Source organism: Neodothiora populina, assembly GCF_041146345.1.
Source record: "Neodothiora populina strain CPC 39397 chromosome Unknown canker_contig_12, whole genome shotgun sequence".
Classification (NCBI taxonomy): Eukaryota; Fungi; Ascomycota; class Dothideomycetes; order Dothideales; family Dothioraceae; genus Neodothiora; species Neodothiora populina.
In genome coordinates this window covers 2,522,535-2,539,321 of record NW_027191404.1, presented here as the reverse complement: position 1 = coordinate 2,539,321, position 16,787 = coordinate 2,522,535, and the positions used below count along the sequence as shown (strand labels likewise).

The 16,787-nt window shown below is 51.7% G+C and overlaps 8 protein-coding genes across 9 annotated transcripts; 2 read left to right on the top strand and 6 right to left on the bottom strand.

Moving 5' to 3' along the window:
- Nucleotides 1-597: 597 nt before the first annotated feature.
- AAFC00_001516 (uncharacterized protein) lies at nucleotides 598-1,334 on the bottom strand (the record flags this gene model as incomplete). Its single annotated transcript, XM_069340718.1, has 3 exons — nucleotides 598-919; nucleotides 979-1,037; nucleotides 1,101-1,334. 3 exons carry the CDS (start codon nucleotides 1,332-1,334, stop codon nucleotides 598-600), a joined length of 615 nt encoding a protein of 204 aa, XP_069204189.1.
- Nucleotides 1,335-2,459: 1,125 nt separating this feature from the next.
- Nucleotides 2,460-3,087, bottom strand: AAFC00_001515 (60S ribosomal protein eL14; the record flags this gene model as incomplete). The annotated part of the gene is made up of 3 exons (XM_069340717.1): nucleotides 2,460-2,513; nucleotides 2,576-2,839; nucleotides 2,965-3,087. The coding sequence occupies 3 exons, from the start codon at nucleotides 3,085-3,087 to the stop codon at nucleotides 2,460-2,462; spliced, it is 441 nt and encodes a 146-aa protein (XP_069204188.1).
- A 2,522-nt stretch (nucleotides 3,088-5,609) lies between these two features.
- On the bottom strand, nucleotides 5,610-8,610 carry AAFC00_001514 (uncharacterized protein; the record flags this gene model as incomplete). The annotated part of the gene is made up of 2 exons (XM_069340714.1): nucleotides 5,610-8,360; nucleotides 8,422-8,610. 2 exons carry the CDS (start codon nucleotides 8,608-8,610, stop codon nucleotides 5,610-5,612), a joined length of 2,940 nt encoding a protein of 979 aa, XP_069204187.1.
- A 1,454-nt stretch (nucleotides 8,611-10,064) lies between these two features.
- Nucleotides 10,065-11,092, bottom strand: AAFC00_001513 (uncharacterized protein; the record flags this gene model as incomplete). 2 transcript variants are annotated; one of them, XM_069340713.1, is made up of 6 exons in its annotated part: nucleotides 10,065-10,283; nucleotides 10,343-10,609; nucleotides 10,671-10,730; nucleotides 10,785-10,875; nucleotides 10,937-10,948; nucleotides 11,007-11,092. In XM_069340713.1, 6 exons carry the CDS (start codon nucleotides 11,090-11,092, stop codon nucleotides 10,065-10,067), a joined length of 735 nt encoding a protein of 244 aa, XP_069204185.1. The 2 variants fall into 2 exon arrangements, with proteins under 2 accessions (XP_069204185.1, XP_069204186.1); XM_069347928.1 differs by having other exon boundaries at nucleotides 10,695-10,730.
- Nucleotides 11,093-11,703: 611 nt separating this feature from the next.
- AAFC00_001512 (uncharacterized protein) lies at nucleotides 11,704-12,648 on the top strand (the record flags this gene model as incomplete). The annotated part of the gene is made up of 3 exons (XM_069340712.1): nucleotides 11,704-11,915; nucleotides 11,973-12,384; nucleotides 12,445-12,648. 3 exons carry the CDS (start codon nucleotides 11,704-11,706, stop codon nucleotides 12,646-12,648), a joined length of 828 nt encoding a protein of 275 aa, XP_069204184.1.
- A 303-nt stretch (nucleotides 12,649-12,951) lies between these two features.
- AAFC00_001511 (uncharacterized protein) lies at nucleotides 12,952-13,503 on the bottom strand (the record flags this gene model as incomplete). Its single annotated transcript, XM_069340711.1, has 4 exons — nucleotides 12,952-13,010; nucleotides 13,069-13,101; nucleotides 13,152-13,258; nucleotides 13,418-13,503. The coding sequence occupies 4 exons, from the start codon at nucleotides 13,501-13,503 to the stop codon at nucleotides 12,952-12,954; spliced, it is 285 nt and encodes a 94-aa protein (XP_069204183.1).
- Nucleotides 13,504-13,990: 487 nt separating this feature from the next.
- AAFC00_001510 (uncharacterized protein) lies at nucleotides 13,991-14,981 on the top strand (the record flags this gene model as incomplete). Its single annotated transcript, XM_069340710.1, has 4 exons — nucleotides 13,991-14,178; nucleotides 14,332-14,347; nucleotides 14,545-14,681; nucleotides 14,789-14,981. 4 exons carry the CDS (start codon nucleotides 13,991-13,993, stop codon nucleotides 14,979-14,981), a joined length of 534 nt encoding a protein of 177 aa, XP_069204182.1.
- A 585-nt stretch (nucleotides 14,982-15,566) lies between these two features.
- Nucleotides 15,567-16,587, bottom strand: AAFC00_001509 (uncharacterized protein; the record flags this gene model as incomplete). The annotated part of the gene is made up of 4 exons (XM_069340709.1): nucleotides 15,567-15,623; nucleotides 15,679-16,145; nucleotides 16,204-16,463; nucleotides 16,541-16,587. 4 exons carry the CDS (start codon nucleotides 16,585-16,587, stop codon nucleotides 15,567-15,569), a joined length of 831 nt encoding a protein of 276 aa, XP_069204181.1.
- Nucleotides 16,588-16,787: the final 200 nt, after the last annotated feature.

The following is a 16,787-nucleotide window of genomic DNA, read 5'->3' as shown; positions in this document are numbered from 1 at the left end:
GGGATGAGAGAGAGAGATGAGGGGTGGAGAGGGAAGTGTTGCTGCTGCCGCTACTTGGTGGAAGCATTCGACACTCGACCTTCGACGACGGAACTGAACTGCACTGCTCAACTTGTTCAAATCTCTTGGCGTCGCCGGATTGCGGAAGACCCTCGTCCTTGTACCGTCCAGACCCGGTATACCATGTACGCCGACCGTTTGCTTGTATCTCCATACAGTGCATTCCAGGTTCGTTTCTTTGCATTCGGTAAGATATATAGATATGCTACATGTACAGACACATGGCTTCGTTGTCTGGTCACATGTCGTCTCTCGTGTGTCATACTGTGCTTTTCACAAATCACATACCCCGTCTAAGTCATGTCAATGTTCACACTGATAAACCTACCATTTACAGCTGTACGAGACATGCAGCAAGGACAAATGACAGACGAAGTGCTTTTGAATTACCAGCCATAATTCACCCTCATGTCTTATGCATGGAAACGAAGAAAGAAAAAGAGTAGCTCAGCCTAGCATCTGATGTACAAGTGCTAGAAACACCCCGTTTTTGATTTTCTGCCTTCTCTCTCAAACTACATTGCCAGCAGGGCAAAGCTATATGGAGAGTGCCATGATGGAGTTGACAATGTCGTTGTCGTTCTCCTTGAGTGCCTTGACGGCCTTCTTTCTGCTGACACCAGCCTGTGCCATGACGAGCTCAATGTCCTTGGCCTCGAGACCGGTGTCGTCGACCTCCTCACCGTCATCCTCCTCTTCCTCCTCCTCCTTCTTGGACTCAGCGGCCTCGACGGCCTTGCCCTTGTCACCGTGGTCGTGACCGGCGTGGTCACCGGCGGCCTCTTGCTGGGCAAGAGCCTGGGCGGCGGAAGCCTGGGCCTGGGAGTTGAGGTCCTCGATCTTGGCCTCGCCGAAGATGCTGTTGGGTGCGCGTCAGTTCTTGTCTCTTTTTCTGTCTCTTTCTCGTCCAGCGCTTACATGTAGGTGTTGCTGTTGGGCGACTTGTAGACGTCAGGCTGGGAGATGACGAAAAGGATCTGTTCAGTTGTCAGCCTCGCGCGTCCACATCTTTCTCTTTGTTCTGTCATGCCAAAACATACGTTCTTGGGTCTTCTGAGAGTGACACGGGTGATGCCCTCGACCTTCTTCAGGCCGAGCTTGGCAATGGCCTTGCGCGCCTTCTTCTCGTTGCGGTTGTGCACCATGACCGAGGATCCGGCGGGGATGGATCCCTCTCCGGCCTCTCCCTCGGAGTCGGAGCTCTCATCGTTCTCCTCGACCTGAACCTTCTTCTCGTTCTCGTCGGGGAGCTCCTCAATGCGTGGGTTGGACATGATGACGGATTGGGGTTTGTTGAAGTTTGTGGTGGCTTTCTACTCAGATTCTGTTCGATTCCGCAATTGACGAATTAGCTTGCTTGTCCATCTCTCGCCCGATTCCACGCCATTTTTGTCCGCTGCTGCTGCTGTTGCTGCTGCACGAATGGGACGAATATGCGCCCGTTCGTCTCTTCATCCCACCAAATCACCCGCTCTGCCTCACATTTTTCCAGCTCTTTCCTCGGCGGCAAAAATGACGAGGATGTATTCATTACGCGCATAACAACACAAGGTGTGACATACCGATTCAACGACTCTGTGTGGCTCTCACTTTTGATAATGTCCTTGGTGGTCGAGATACAACGAGGTCGTCGTCCGACTTAGCGAGGCCAAGCTTGAGTGCCGCCCACACAATTCCGCGAAGCAAATTTTGGGTCCATGCACAGACGTCACTGTCACTCACTGTCTCTCTCTGTCTCTCTCTGTCTCTCTCTGTCTCTCTCTCTGCCCAGCACTACTTGTACAGCCTCTATCTCAATTGGCCTTGGTTTATGCACAAGCATAAGCACTCGTGGTGAATAAATGTATACGGTGGTCAAAACATTGCATGTAAACATATGGATACCTCTATTGACGACGACGATGGACATGGCGTTATCGTGGCCGTCGTCAGGACTTCGAATTCAATATCATCATCTTCATCAGTAAATCACTTGCGAAAAAGAAGATTCCATCGTCTCTTTTTTTGGTCATGTCAATTACTTTGTGCGACGCGCATGTGAGAAAAGAAGAGCTGCTGCTGCTGCTGGTTTTGTTTTCCACTTTCGCAGCGACACTTGTCAGGCTGCCCTGCTTTTGGCGTAAATTTCGAAGTTTTGATTTTCAAATATACGACAGCAAAAAGGCCGAACCGCAATGGTTGTTAGCTGCAGCACACCAGGACGCCCCGTTTCTTTTGCCTTTAGTGTCTCGATTTCTCACACATTGCTGCTATGAGTCTCGTGCCGAGTAGAGCGTGTGGCCGATAGGCAAACTTGAAAGACTCCCTCGATTTGCATTTGCGAAAGTTCACTCCCTTCCTGAATGCAAACACCCCCACGACCTTTTCACCACCATTGAACACAGGTTTGTATTTTCCATCTATGCCTTGGCGGTACGGGCGGCGGCGACAGTCTTGCGGACCTCGAAGCGGGCCTGTCATGTTCATGGTTAGTCTCCCATCAGTTGCGCGACTGGGTTCGTCCGTCGTTACGCACCTGCTTCCTGAGTCTCATAACCTTGAAGCGCTCGAAGTCGGAGAGCTGCTTCCTCTTGGAGCTGCGCTCACGGTTCTGTGCCCAGGCGCTGTTCTCCCAGGACTTCTCGACGCCAGCCTTCTCCCAAGCAGCCTTGAGGGCACCGTGGCCGGAAGCACGGGGGAGCTTCTCGATGACAACGGGAGTAAGGGAGACGTGAGAAAGGGAGATGGCGTGACGAGGAACGACGGCCTCAGGCTTGGAGGAGGGACCCTCAATCAGGACCTGTTTCGCAAACGTGTAAGTCCTCGTGTGTTCATTCTTCTGCTTTTCATTTCCCTGTCGCTGCGGCTGCCGCTGCTTCTACCACATCCTCTCCAAAGCAATCTTGATGGGGGTCTGCCACGTACGCGCTTGTGGTCGATGATCTCGACGATGGCTGCGAGCCTGCCGGTGAAAGGACCGGTGCTGAAGAGGACGACACGGCCGACCTCGACGTTCCTCCAGGCGCTGGTAGTGACGGATGCCGACATTTTGGCTGCTGGTGTCGGTGGTCGTTCTGCGAACTTTGTCAGAACTAAAATTTCAATCCGTAGATTCTGATGCGCTCACGACGCTTCCGTTCGGGGATTACTGACAGTAAAGGTTGGGTGGTGGTGTCGTCGTAAAGTGAGTGGCCAGTCGATCCGGTTGTGCAAACCCCCAATTGACGATTTTCGAGAGTGGTGGATCGGTTAATGTGCGGGCCGTGCGTCGTGCGCTGCCAAGACTTTCGCTGCAACTTTCAACTACTTTTGCTTGTCACTGAGACTTTTGTTCTCTGCGTCTTCATCTCACACCAAGCATTTGACTGCTCCCAAGTCATAGAATAATGACTGCTGGCGCTGATGCTGGTTGCGAGGTCTGTTGATGGCTTGTCAGTCTTCGCCAGCTTTCTGCATGATATCGTAAGTTACACACCCGCCTGTTTTCGATATCCTCCCCCTACATCAAATGATGTTATAATTTGCGATTGACTCCCGTGACCGGAGATCCACGCCTGTTTCTCATACGGCGCGGGAGAACATGAAATTCAATTCTTACATATTCTGAACTTTGCACCTATCATTACTATTTGGTCCGCATCATACGTCTGGTTGGGGTTGTGGCTAATTGATGCAATAGATGAACTTATGATATAAATCTCCCAACGGTAATTGCTCAAACCAAGCAATTGTCTTCTTCTTCTCAGGTAAGCACCCTCGTGCAGTGCATTCGCATCCGCGAACGTCGATGATTAGAAACCTTATCACGCCTAGATAGTAAATGATCACCCTTGATTACACCCTATACACCAAGATCACTGAGACAAACCCAAGCACATCAGCTCTGTATACATTCTCCTCTGAGACTCTGCTGACCCCAATGTGCTTCCAGGTCTATTGCATTCCAACAGGGCAGTCTTGCTGCTTCTGTCTACTTGACTCTGTCACTTCATCCAACATGGAGCTCACGCCTATACGTGTACGTGGTCGCAGGAAACGAGATCGTCCGCTTGACGATGTCGGTACTCCTTTGGCTACTTCTAGATTGCGCAAGGTCGCGCGCTTCAGCCATGCCGGCCTGAGAGCGTTGCAAAAGTAAGTATCGTCGATGTTGTCGATGGACGAGTTCTTCGATGAGACATGATCATTGCAAAGTCATCTGCTGTATATAGTTAGCCTAGTAAATGTAATCCAATAACATTATCCATCCAGACCGACTGCTCCAATCCAAAGACTTTCCAAGTTCGAGCTGCTTCCCACCGAGATCATCCAGGTCATATTCGAGTACAGCAACAACATCAACCTGCCGTTGTCATCACCAGTAATCGCAAGTGCAGTGTCAGCACAGTCCATATACGTCCGCTTCACCACGCACACGCTCTACGCGCACGAAAGATGCGAACCACCATGCCCGCTAGCAACGGACATTTCCCGTCTCCTGCAATGCCGCTGGATGACATGGAAGGTCTTCCAGCTCGCCGTGCAAGGGTGCCATGACCTCGCCTGGAAGCTAGCCACCACTCCCTTAAACGACGACCCATCCCTCGATCCTCGATCCACTCCTCCCATCCCACCCTCCCCGAACTTCACCTCTCCCAACCACCAACCTCCCCTCCCCTACCTACACCTCCACCCCAGCATCCAAATCCCGCACTCCCTCCTCCGCGGCCCCTGGGCCAACCAGAAGCTCTCCTTCCTTTCCTACCTCCTGCACAGCACGCTAAGAATCTCCTGGACGTCCTCATCGCGCGGCGAAGTCGCATCATCGCAAGGCCTGCCCTCCGCCATCGCCGAGCGCAACGCCCTCGCCGTCGCGTGTCTTGTCGCGCCACAGGTGGGCGTCGTGCCGAGCACGAGGGACGTGCGAGGCGCCGTCACGGAGCACGGGTGCGTGCCTGACGTCGTGGTTTTGCTGCTGGGCGCCGTGTTGAGGGCGAGTATTCGGTCTCGGGGAGCGTCGTCGCAGGGAAGTGGTGGTGGTGGTGGTGGTGGTGGGGCAGGGCATGGCGCGGCAAACGCGGATACGTTCAACTTCAAGGATCCGTCTGTGTGGAGCTGGGCGGGGAGGCTAAAGAGGGCGGGGAATAAAAAGGGCGAGTGGTTGGTTGATTGTCTTGGTTTTTGCAATGATGCGGCGTCCAGGAACACGGTTTATGATCGCGCGCTGCATGACGATTTCGTTAGGGCTTGTGGCGGAAGGGGACTTGTTGAGATCAGGGGTAGTGGGACTGAGGTGCCGCTGTTGCTCGATGGAGAGGAGGAGGAAGAGGAGCAGTGATTGATCTGGCAAGGAAATAGATTTGATGAGGTCTAGTCGGTGGAAATGTTGTATTTGTATTGGTTATACCATATCGACAGAGAGAAGTAGACTAAACAAACGGGTGATTATGAAGTGAAGAAAATCGAAAAGAAAACTTGCTCCTGGGGTATCATATGCGTAGGAATAATCGACAAACAAGACGGGACAAGAATATCCAAGAACGGTCAAGGAAACACGCTATGGCAGCAATAACCAATTTCTCTCTCGTCTCTCATATCCTGATGACAACACACACGTCAAGCGCTCTAGCCTCTCTGATGCAGCAAGATAGGCATGTCCTTCCGACCTTGCCGACAACAGCGTGCTGTCCGACTTTGGCACACCAAGCTCTCGCGAGTAGCTGCAGCTGCTCGCAGAACGCCCCTCTGCAGTCGAGCACCAGCACTCTTCCATCTTCGGGGCGCTGGAACGAATCTTCAATCGGCAAGGACAGAAGAGTCGCTGCTGGTACAATTTCCATCGTGTAGCTTGCAGTGTGCAAGGGGTGGCACGGAGGCTCGGGAAGTGCCTTTTCTTCCGTGTCGTCCATCATCATCATCATCTGAGGCGAACCGGGCCGTAAAGATTGGTTGGTGCTACCGACTCTGGGAGATGCGAGTGGTGACGATGGAAGTTGTAGCATCTGCAGCTCTGGTTGCGGAACAGTGGGTCGAGGTTCCGCGATGCAGGGGAAGGATGAAATGAAGTAGACATCATAGGTCAAGGGAATTGTGACTCGTACCGGATGCGAAGTGTTCGAGGCGAATTTCAAGGCGGGTGCTGATAGGGGAAAGCAAGGTACTCCACTATCCTCAGCCACGGCTTCTTGGTCTGAAGACGCAGACTCCGTGGGCAGACTGAGACCTTCGAATCGACATTCATTGCCCAACACTGGAGGACTATCGACTGGCCAAGTGAAGTCGGCTTCGTCAATTGTAGCTTTGCTGTCGTCTGCATCACGGACAAAAGCAGAGTCTTTGGCCACCGCACCGTCCATCGAGATACGGGGCTTTTCTTGCTCTGCCTGCTGAATACGCTTGCTCTCGACATCGAACCATCCGTCCTTGGCCCTGTCGTCATTGTCGACCGCCGCACTGGGAAAAGAGATCCAGCCCATGCATTCGGCCGCTCCGGCCTGCGTTGCAAGAACTCTTCCGACAACAGATGACTTGCTCCAGTAGCTGCGCCCGTGATACGTAAAGCCGCCACAGAGATTTGCCGAGTCTCCTAATGTCGAGATGGCAGCCGGCGAATTTTCGAGCAACGTTGACATGAGGAAATGGCTAATAGCCTCGCCAGGCAACAGAAGGCCTGTCAGCCATGACCGACTGAGCCAGCCACCTGCGCTTGCGTTGTTGGAAGCTGAAGTGCTAGTGGTCGATGTTCGAGAGAGCTGGACGGACTGAGAGGTCGTGGTCCGTCTTTCTAATTGCGGTCTTGTAACGGAAAAGTAATTTGCTGAGCCATCCGATGAAAGCGCACTGGGAGAGGCTACAGGGGTTGCGTAGGCGCTGAAGGCAGGCGACACTACAGGCGAAGCCCCGGGAACCTGGAGATTTTGTTGCCCATGTTGTGACATTTTCAGATTCGTCCTTATGTCTTGCAAGTCCGGCCATGACAAGGATTCCGCAAAGTGTAATAGTCCGCCGATCTGTTGCTCTTCATCTCTTGGGTAGAATATCGGCTTAACATCTGCAACCACGTCCAAGTCCTCCTGTGCTGTCACAAATGTCAGTGCCGAGAAAACGCTACTGCGAGGCGCCTTATCGTCGTCCTCCATGGAGGCCTTTGCTACGCGCACGTTGTTAATAAACCGTCTGGCCAGTACCAGGTCCCAGTGAACTTTCCGCGAAAAAGCGCGTGGTTTAGCGGGAATATCATCCATCTCTAGCCTGAGCTGCAATTCGGATGCCAACACAATTTGCAGAATGAGTACATCACGCTCATTCACTGCCTTGTCGCCGTTGGAGGCTTCGAGCTCTGCTTTCTCTTCTGGCGCTGTAGACCACAACAATTGTCCCAGGCGGATGCGCCACTCAACATAGCTGAAGTCAAACCAGATATCAGGAGAATCGAGGATCCGGACTATTGCAGCGATCTGAGTTTCCAAACTTGTCGCGGTCTCTTCGTTCGTAGCCATGTCACCAGACTCCGGAGACGCCAGCAGCTCGGAGAAGAGTTTGGTGTACATTTCCGCCATATCAGGCTTCGCAGTGGCTTCGAAAGTCATGTTATCCTGCTTGGCCTGTTGCGCTTCCGCTACCGCTGACAAGTGGTCGATCAAGCTTTCAAATCCCATATTTCGAAGTCCCATTCTCTCCGGTTCGGCCAGAAGAGCTTTCCGCTTCTCCAAAGTCGAGGCGATAGGCAATACACGATGGCTGTCGGAAATTGGCATCTGGAGAAAGTACTCAAAGCCGACAGTTCCTGGGTCTCGGCCTGACAAGCGGCGCATATCCGGCACTTCCAAGAGCATGTTCAAGTCTGCGGCATTGATGGTGTCATCGCTCACTGTGCCACCTAGGGTACCAGCTGCAAAGGTAGAGTGCGTCAAATCATCTGTATCTCTGGCATACTCGAGGAGACCACTGCGATCGGCCTTGATCGTGACGCGAGGGCGAGGATGCACAGTGGAACCAACCACATCGAACACAGGAGCGCCGCTGAACATCAATTGCACTTCGTCACTGCTCAGATGCTTGGGCTTCAGATCAGAGTAAGACCTGCTGTAAAGCGGACTCTTAGATGCTTGGTGTCGCGAGGTTACGGAATCATTCAGGCCCTGGGAATGATGGCTGTCTGCCCCTGAGGAGAAGTGGCTCCCCGGTCTGATGGAGGGGGACTTGACACCCCAGGTAGCTAGAATCGCCGGTTCTTTGGTCTGTGGTGGAGGCATGATCACTCTGCTTGTCGGACGCAAGTTGAGCGGTAGTGGTCTCTGACCCGTGTAGGAGATTCGGGATGGTGGATCTATGTGTATAATCTAAATGCGCCATTAGCTGACTGTCAAGTATGATATTGTGTATTGATATCGTGATATTTACATGGGTCTTGCGCTTCTCGCGCCGTCTGCCATGTCCTGGCAGTTTCTGCGCATTCGACTTGATGAAGTCACTGAACGCATTGCTGCGTCTTTGCTGCCTCGAGCCATCGTCGTCGTCATCGTGAATGGCTACTTTCGCAGACTGCTTGGCTTGCTTGAAAGCAGACTTTATATCGAATCCTTTCCCCATGACAACAATAGCATATCCGTTTTTTCTCAGAGGATGTGAATTATGAAAAAAGGTGGAGACGGAAGAAGTAGGCAATGGTAACACAGACGGGAACAACAAACAGAAAGTGAAAAGAAAGCACAGTCTGGACTTGCCATTTTCACACCTACCTTTTTCTGTCTTAAGATCGCAAGGTTTCATTCTCGGGCGCCACGGCTACTAACCTGAGGGATGGCCAGCCAGCCAAAAACTACTAGACCTAGATTAAGGTACCCGCCTCACAACCTAGAAACAATAAGCGGGCACATGGACATAAAAAAAAAAGATGGGGATTGAGAGTAAAGAGGAAGGAGGTAGGGTCGAGCGCACCACTCACGCACGTACATGCATCACACGCGACATGTTCGAAAGTCACAGTGCGAACGAATCACGCACTGGTTACAAGGGCCACATCGCGATCGTGCAATATGCGGGATCCGGCTCATAAAACATTGCAGTAAGGGTAATGGTACACGAGTAAGACGACCATTCTGGATCGTTGCGCCGCCGAACAAGTGGGAGGTAATTTCCTTAAGGATTCGACAGGCACAAAAGCATGGGTCCTCCCGAGGTAAAAACATAGAGAAGGAGCGTATTAGGCGAGAGCCTTCAGCCCGCAATACTGCTTTGGATGGCGCTGCTCTAGATCGAACAGAATCACGAGATGGGGTTCCAGTGGCTTGTTCTGCTGCATTTGCTGAAATTCGTTCAATTCACTGGCGGCCCTTGCGAAATGCGGAGACCAAATAGACTCACAATTCTAATGCATCGTCTGCGGGACCCGCCGCTGTTGGCTGCGAATTCGCAATCTGAAACCAATCGAAGCGCCATGTAGATTCAATTCATATACGACGCCCACTTGGACTCTATTGCGCCTTATGGTCAAGCTTTGCTATACAATTAGGGTAATCATTGGCAAAGCAGGAGACCTTGCGGCTGTTGTTTCCAGGTAGCTCATGTGTCGAGGGGGGATTATCTTCATTTCGAGTTTCATGCAGATTTGGTAAAGCTTTTCTCAAGTAAGCGATCGGTCGCGATGTGGTACACTACCTTGCTAGGTAATGCATGATCCCGGAGCCCTGCAATCTGCCATTTAGCAACCTTTTTGTTTATCGACTACACAAGATAGTATACGATCTAGACATTGTCGGGGTACGTCTTGTCGCAATGTAATGTATGTACGTAAGAAGATGGGCAGTGTTTGCGAACATCATGTGTCAGTGACGAATGCTATTGAGCTTCGGAGGTTGTGCACATTGTAGAACGTCATAAAAGCAATTAGATACGGAGGTACTTTATGCTATTTTCTATGGTATTTAGCGGTCGGACTTTGTTTTGCGTTTATACCCGAACATCAATGCTAACGATAAGACGAACAAAAGGAACGCCAATCCCACTCCAAGTACATTGACTCGAGTAGGCGCAGGCCCAGCTAGTCAAGCCTTTGATGCCTTATCGCCCAGATCAGGAATCCTCTCCTTGAGATATAATTCTAGATGGTCGATCTCCTCCGGATCCGCCGAGTGCGGGAGCCCGTGGTATGTCTTGAGGTCGACGGTCCAGCCCATCTCGGTCAGCTTGTTGGCAGACCTTTGGCCCCATTCTAGCCTGATGACTTGGTCGGCGTCGCCGTGACCCATGAAAATCTTGGTATCCTGCATGATATAATTAGAGTGTGTTTACAACTTTTTCGTGATTCGACGAGTACACGTACCTTGTTGGGGTTATCTTTGGGGACCAGGTCCTTCAGCTTGTATTCCAGAGGCAGGAAGCAGCTAAGACCGAAGATGCCACCGAGACGAGTGGGACAAGTTGTGCCGGAGAGCAAGCTCATGGCACCACCTTGGGAGAATCCTCCGATGACAATCCTCTCTGAGGGGATACCCTTCTCGATCTCAGCTGCGATGAGCGAGTGGAAGTATTCGCGGCTTCGTAGGAGACCGGTCTCATCCTCCTTGAAGTCTATCTCCTCAAGAGAGTTCTATATGATTAGGGAACGATTAGCATACATTCATTTTTCATAAAGGTGAAAGGGCGCGAACAGATGGTATAGACCGTGGTCTTACTATGTCGAACCAGCCAGGCATATTGTGGCCGCCGCTCTATAGAGATATTAGCGAATGGCTGGAAAAGCGAGCCATCTGTCCTATACGTACAACAGTGATTGGGATGCTAGCAGCGCTGGGAAAGACGAAAGCGGTCTCCTCGAACTTGCCCCTGCGGCGCCAGTTCTCTGCCAGCCATGTCCTTTTGCGAATGAGTCAATACAAAAGAAATATTGAGGCGATCTTGTAGTAGTATAGCTTACCATCCGGCGCCACTGTACAAATGTTAGCATTGAGCCCTAGTGCTTTTAAGACAAAGGTATATGTCCGTACCTGTCTCCTAGACCGTGTGCGACAATGATAGTAGAAGTATGCTGCTTCAGAGCAGGAACCACAAGAGCGCGACCTGCCGATGCCATGATTGATGTCTGTGAGGGTATATGTTTTGATAAATTGATCAATCACGTTTCGGAAGATGAATTCAATGGACCTTTATAAGGGTAACGTCAGGGTAAGACAAAATACTCAAAAGGGTATCTTTGCGCTTATGTGTACAGAGAGCTGGCTGTGGCGCGACCGTTTGCGCACAGTACTGTACTGTGTTGTACCTTACCTTATCTCCTGTAGGCAAGGAATAGTCAGCACACAGTCATCCGAGTCATGCTGCGGCTGCAATTCCGCTTCCGCCCATGACAAAGGCTATGCTGATTTGCAAGCACCTCATACACGGGTTTATAAACACAAAGAAAAGTAGAGATTGGAATATATATTCTTCGGAAGCAACTAGTCTGTTCTTATCTGAAAAGTTCCATCGTCTATATAACGGACAACGCATATGTATCATCCTCGACGTATGATTTTTACGTCTCTGCTTATACTTGTTGCCGCGATCACCGTGTCTCAATACGCATCCATATATCGCTGGGCAAGAGGTTTCGCTAGCAAAAGTGCAATAGCCGGTCGACCCGCCCCCGTTATACCACAAAAAGAGTTGTCGAGTTTCAGCACATCTAGCAACCTATCACGCAACATGACCAGAACTCCGGTATATTTCTTTTCCCATGGCGGCCCGAACATCATGGAGGATTTCCAGCACCCTGCGCACAAAAAGCTGCAGGAGATCGGAAGAGAGATCACGCAGAAAGTCAAGCCTAAGGGAGTCGTCGTCTTCAGTGCACATTGGCAAGCCGAGCCTAGAACTGTGCAAGTGAACACTGCCGAGATCACAGATCTTATCTACGAGTAAGTTTTGCGCCATGAATAAGCGTACAAATTCATTTAATGCCAACATATTTCTAGTTACTATGGCTTCCCCCCTCATTACTATGAGATCAAGTATCCCAATGTTGGCAACAGAGCCTTGGCGGAGAGCGTGATTGCCAGAATCAACTCTGCAGGTCTCCAGGCCGAAGGCGTCAAGCGAGGACTCGACCACGGCGTCTTTGCGCCTTTCCGAGTCGCCTTCAACCCTGAGAAGAACCCTCTCAAGGTGCCAGTCGTGCAAGTCAGTCTCTTCAACAACGATGATCCCAATATGCATTACAAGCTCGGCAAAGCCGTTGCTTCGCTGAGGGACGAGGGCATCCAGATCATTGTCAGTGGTATGGCTGTTCACAATCTCCGTGATCTGTGGATGTCGATGAGCCGCCCCGGAGCGATGCCTTACACGACAAGCTTCGATCAAGCACTGAAGGATGCGGTCGAGCAATCTGTAAGTTCAAGAACTCCTTCCTCGAACCCAAATCAAAAACAAGCACTAACGGTCAAATAGCCCGAGTCGAGACAAGGCGCAATGGCTGAGTTGCTCAAGAGAAAGGATGCTCGTCAAGCGCACCCGACTTTCGAGCATTTGCTGCCCATCCACATTGGCGCAGGTGCAGCAGAGGGCGACATGGGCAAGAGGCTGTTCACCTTCGAGGAGGGCAGCATGAGTTGGGCACAGTACCGCTTCGGCGAGGTCGCCCCTGTTTCCTAAGGGTCTTTGGTTTCATCGCATTGCATTTGCATCATTACAGCGGCATGAACATTCGTAGCATGGGTTTGGAGTCATGGTGTAATTGGGATAATTTTTAGTTTTAATGCTTTCAAAACTTCATTCTTTACATCGTCCCATGACACCATTGCACAGAGTCGTAAACAAGAGCAGAAGTGATTTGAAAGAGATTGGTCATGCGTAGAAGCAGCTGAGAAGCATGGCCATGAAACAGCGGTGGTATATACAAAGCAATAATAATTCAAGTCTTTTTTTTTTCCTTGAATGCGCCAGAATTGAAGGCAACTATTGGCCTTGTACAAGGAGCTCGGTAAGCTTGCTCTCGATAGCCTTGTCGTCCAGACCTGGTGAGAAGAGAAGAATCAGCATGTTGTCAGCAGAGAAGGGTTTGGAGTGTCGTACCCTTTAGACTAGCCATCTTCTCCTGTCCGAACTCTGTGATGCATGTCAGTTTTGCGACAGCTATTCTGCTGTGCGAGACATACCGTATCTGGCAAACACCCTGGGCTCAATGCCGAGAGCTTCCCGGATCATGATGGGAGTGTGAGGGTTCTTGGACTTCATGGTAGGGTAGGCTCGCGTGAGGAAGGATCTAGGGCGAGAGAAGCTCGAGTCAGTATGGATCCAAGACGTAGTCCCTCGACGCTTCCATGCTCTTTTGCCCTCGATGCTCCAACGATAGAGTCGGTCTGGTCGCAGTAGGACATGGAGCGCGTGTGTCGCAAGGGAGTCTGAGGTTGTTTTGACTGACCTCACGGCGGCGCTGTGGTCTGAAGTCTGGCAGTGGTGGAATCGCACCTCCTTGAGGGCCTTGGTGAAAGCGTATTTGCCGGACATGATCAGGATTGGCGAGTCGGAGTGTGAGATGAGTTGAGGTGACCTTCAATTACAGAAGAGACGCAGCTAGAGTTGTCTTGTCGCAGTCAATCGGAAGTCTGGATTGCTGCGTTGCTGACCAGTTTGCATTGCTTAGCAGCTTGTTTGCACTGAAGTCAGGCATCCACTTGGTTACTCACAGATCCCTGCCTCATTTCTGACGCAGGCTGGCGACTAACGGAATCGGACTTTACCTGGATATGCCATCCGAAGGCCGCCCGCTAGAACTAATTGCAGACTAGTATTGACTAAAGCTGGATACACTGTAAGAACTACTGACTGTCGGCCTCCCTCTTTGTTCGGCTTGTTCAGCTCGTTCAAGCTTACACCTAGACCTGATTCACCAAGTCTGTCACTTTGGTCATCACACAGTCTTATATCAAATCCCAATCCGAATTTCAGACACAAAGAAAAAAGAAAAAGAAAAACAGAACAAACCAAAATCAAAATGTCGCAACGAGCCGGTCTCCGTTTCTTCAACACTCTGCGCCAATCCGCCTTCGGCAAGACCTTCTCGCAGACCCAGAAGCGCACATATGCAGAGGCCGCAGAGACCGTCGCGCCTCCGGCTCCGGCCCAGAGCAAGATGAACGCTTTCTGGAACTCCAAGGTCGGACCCAAGACTGTCCATTTCTGGTGAGCATCTTTCTTCTTCTTTCCTTGCAGTACCCCGCCGCTGGTCCGGCACTGGTCCGCTGGCTGGCTGGCTGGCTGGCTGGCTGGCTCGCTGGCTGGCTCGCTGCAATTGTTGTTTCGATTCGCTGACTCTTATTGTTACGATTGCTACAGGGCTCCCATCATGAAGGTATGACACACTCTCGATCGTCGAGTCTCTTCTCATGCAAGACCTCACCCGGCTCCCCGCTGCATTGCATGCGCCTATCAATGCGCAACCTCTACAGAGGACTAAACTCTTACCTTCACACATACAACAATTCAACACCAGAGAAACCCAAGTATGAAAACAGAACAAAGAAAACTGACGAGCAAAACAACACACAGTGGGGCCTAGTCATCGCCGGAGCAGCCGACTTCGCACGTCCCGCCGAGGCCCTGTCTCTGTCACAAAACGCCGCCCTCATGGCCACGGGTCTGATCTGGACGCGATGGTGCTTCATCATCAAGCCGCGAAACGTCTTGTACGTCGAGTCCCTTCCCTCCCTCTCCCTCTCCCCCACTTCCCTTGTTTTCCCATCTATCATGTAGTCATCACCCGACGAGAAAAACTAATGCGCCTGTCAAATAGCCTGGCCTCGGTGAACTTCTGTCTGTTCCTCGTGGGCATGACGCAGACCGCTCGCGTCCTGCTCTACAGATCCAGCTTGAAGAACGAGTCTGTGGGCCGGGAGATCGAGAGCGCCGCCAAGGCCGAGGGCCAGCGCGTCCAGCAGATTGTCAAGGATCCCAAGGGCGCTGTTGAGAGGGCTGAGAAGGTTTGAGTGGCATGGTTGGGATAAGGCGGTTCGCTTGAGGAGGGGAGCTTTTGTTGCCGTTGCTGTTTGCTGTTTGGGCGCAATGTGGCAGGACAGTAGAAGAGTGGAGAGGGGAGGTTGGCTGTGTGAAGTATTGTCGTCCGAGTTTGCGAGTCGCGACTGAAATATACAAATGCAATACATGGTCTGTCTAAGCAACTAGCACTTTGGGACTGATGCAAAATGGCAAAACACGAAGAACGAGAAGAGGGCAGAGTGTCTGACTCGTTCGATAACAACATATCTCGTGTCTCTCGATCTCTGCAAAGATAAGAAGCGCCTGCTCCCGCTAAATCTCAATTCCCTCGGTCAAAAACAGCATCTCTCTTTCATGCCTGTGTCCAGGGGGGGGGGGGGGGTATATCAGGTCCTCCTCCCGCACATGTCGTTTCCATCAAAAACGGTCTCTCGGACTCGCAAAAGAAGAAAAGAAAAATAAAAGAAAACGAGGCTCCCAGAATCCGTCTATTGAGGTATGTATATGTTGATGCGCCATCGTGGAAATAGCAACGCCGGCAAGAACAAAGCAATCGTTCATAGTTCTGACGACGCTCAGCGGGCGTTGTTGGCGGGTGCCTCGGTCGCGGGGCCCTCGGGGGTAACGTAGGCCTGTCCTGTGTCAGTGAAAAGGGTCATGCGATTGTGACTCACAGAGAAAACGTACCCTGGTCATGCCACCGTCGACGACAAAGTCGGTGCCGTTGACGAAGCTGCTCTCGTCACTAGCGAGGAACACGACTGCTTGAGCCTGCTCAATGGCCTCTCCGAAACGGCCGGAGGGGAAGTGAACCTCACGGCGGTGACGCTTGGCCTGGTCGTCACCGAGCCAGTCCTGGAGAAGAGGAGTGTTGAGAGGAGCGGGGCAGAGCGCATTGAATCTGAAACCCTCGCGGGCGTGGACAATGGCCAACTCACGGGTCATGGCGAGCACAGCACCTTTACTGGCGGTGTAAGCGAGTTGGGGAGTGGCAGATCCCACGAGTGCGACAACAGATGCGGTGTTGATGATGGAGCCCTTGGTCTTCTTGTGCTTGCGCATGGACAAGACAGCGTGCTTGCTGCCAAACCAGACACCCTTGACGTTGATGTTCATGGTGAGGTCCCAGATCTTCTCGGGAGTCTCCACAGCGTCTGGCGAGAGCACGTCAGCAACTTCTTGTCCTTGCGATTGACTCGAAAGCAAACTCACCAGCGTCATCGGCGTGCATTATTCCGGCGTTGTTGAAGAGAATGTCGACACCGCCCCACGCGTCCAGGGACTCGACCATGTCTTTGATGTCCGACTCCTTGCTCACATCGCAGGTCTTGATCGTGAGCTTGCCCTCGGCCTGGGGGACGAGCTCCTTGACCTTGGCCAGTCCCTTCTCGAGAGCAGGCCCTGAGATATCGGCCATCAGGACCGAGGCACCCTCACGGGCGAATAGAATGGTGGTCTCGAGACCAATGCCACTGCGACAGTCAGCATGCTGGTATTCTTTTTATTCTGAGAAAGTCGCGAGAAGAAACAAAAGAGACATCAGACATACCCAGCAGCGCCGGTGACGATAGCGTTCTTTCCCGACAGACGACCCATTGTGAATGTTGTTTGTGAGTGTGTTGTGTTGGTGGACAGGGAGGCGATAAGAGTTTTTGGATGACTCCGATAAGAAGTTCCGCTACAAGTGTGATGGAGGGGTCCTTTGGTAGGCTAAGGTGGGATTGAGAGATGTGTGAAGGAATAGCACAACACTGAATGTATGGCAGTAGAAGAAGGATATGACAAACAAGAAAAAG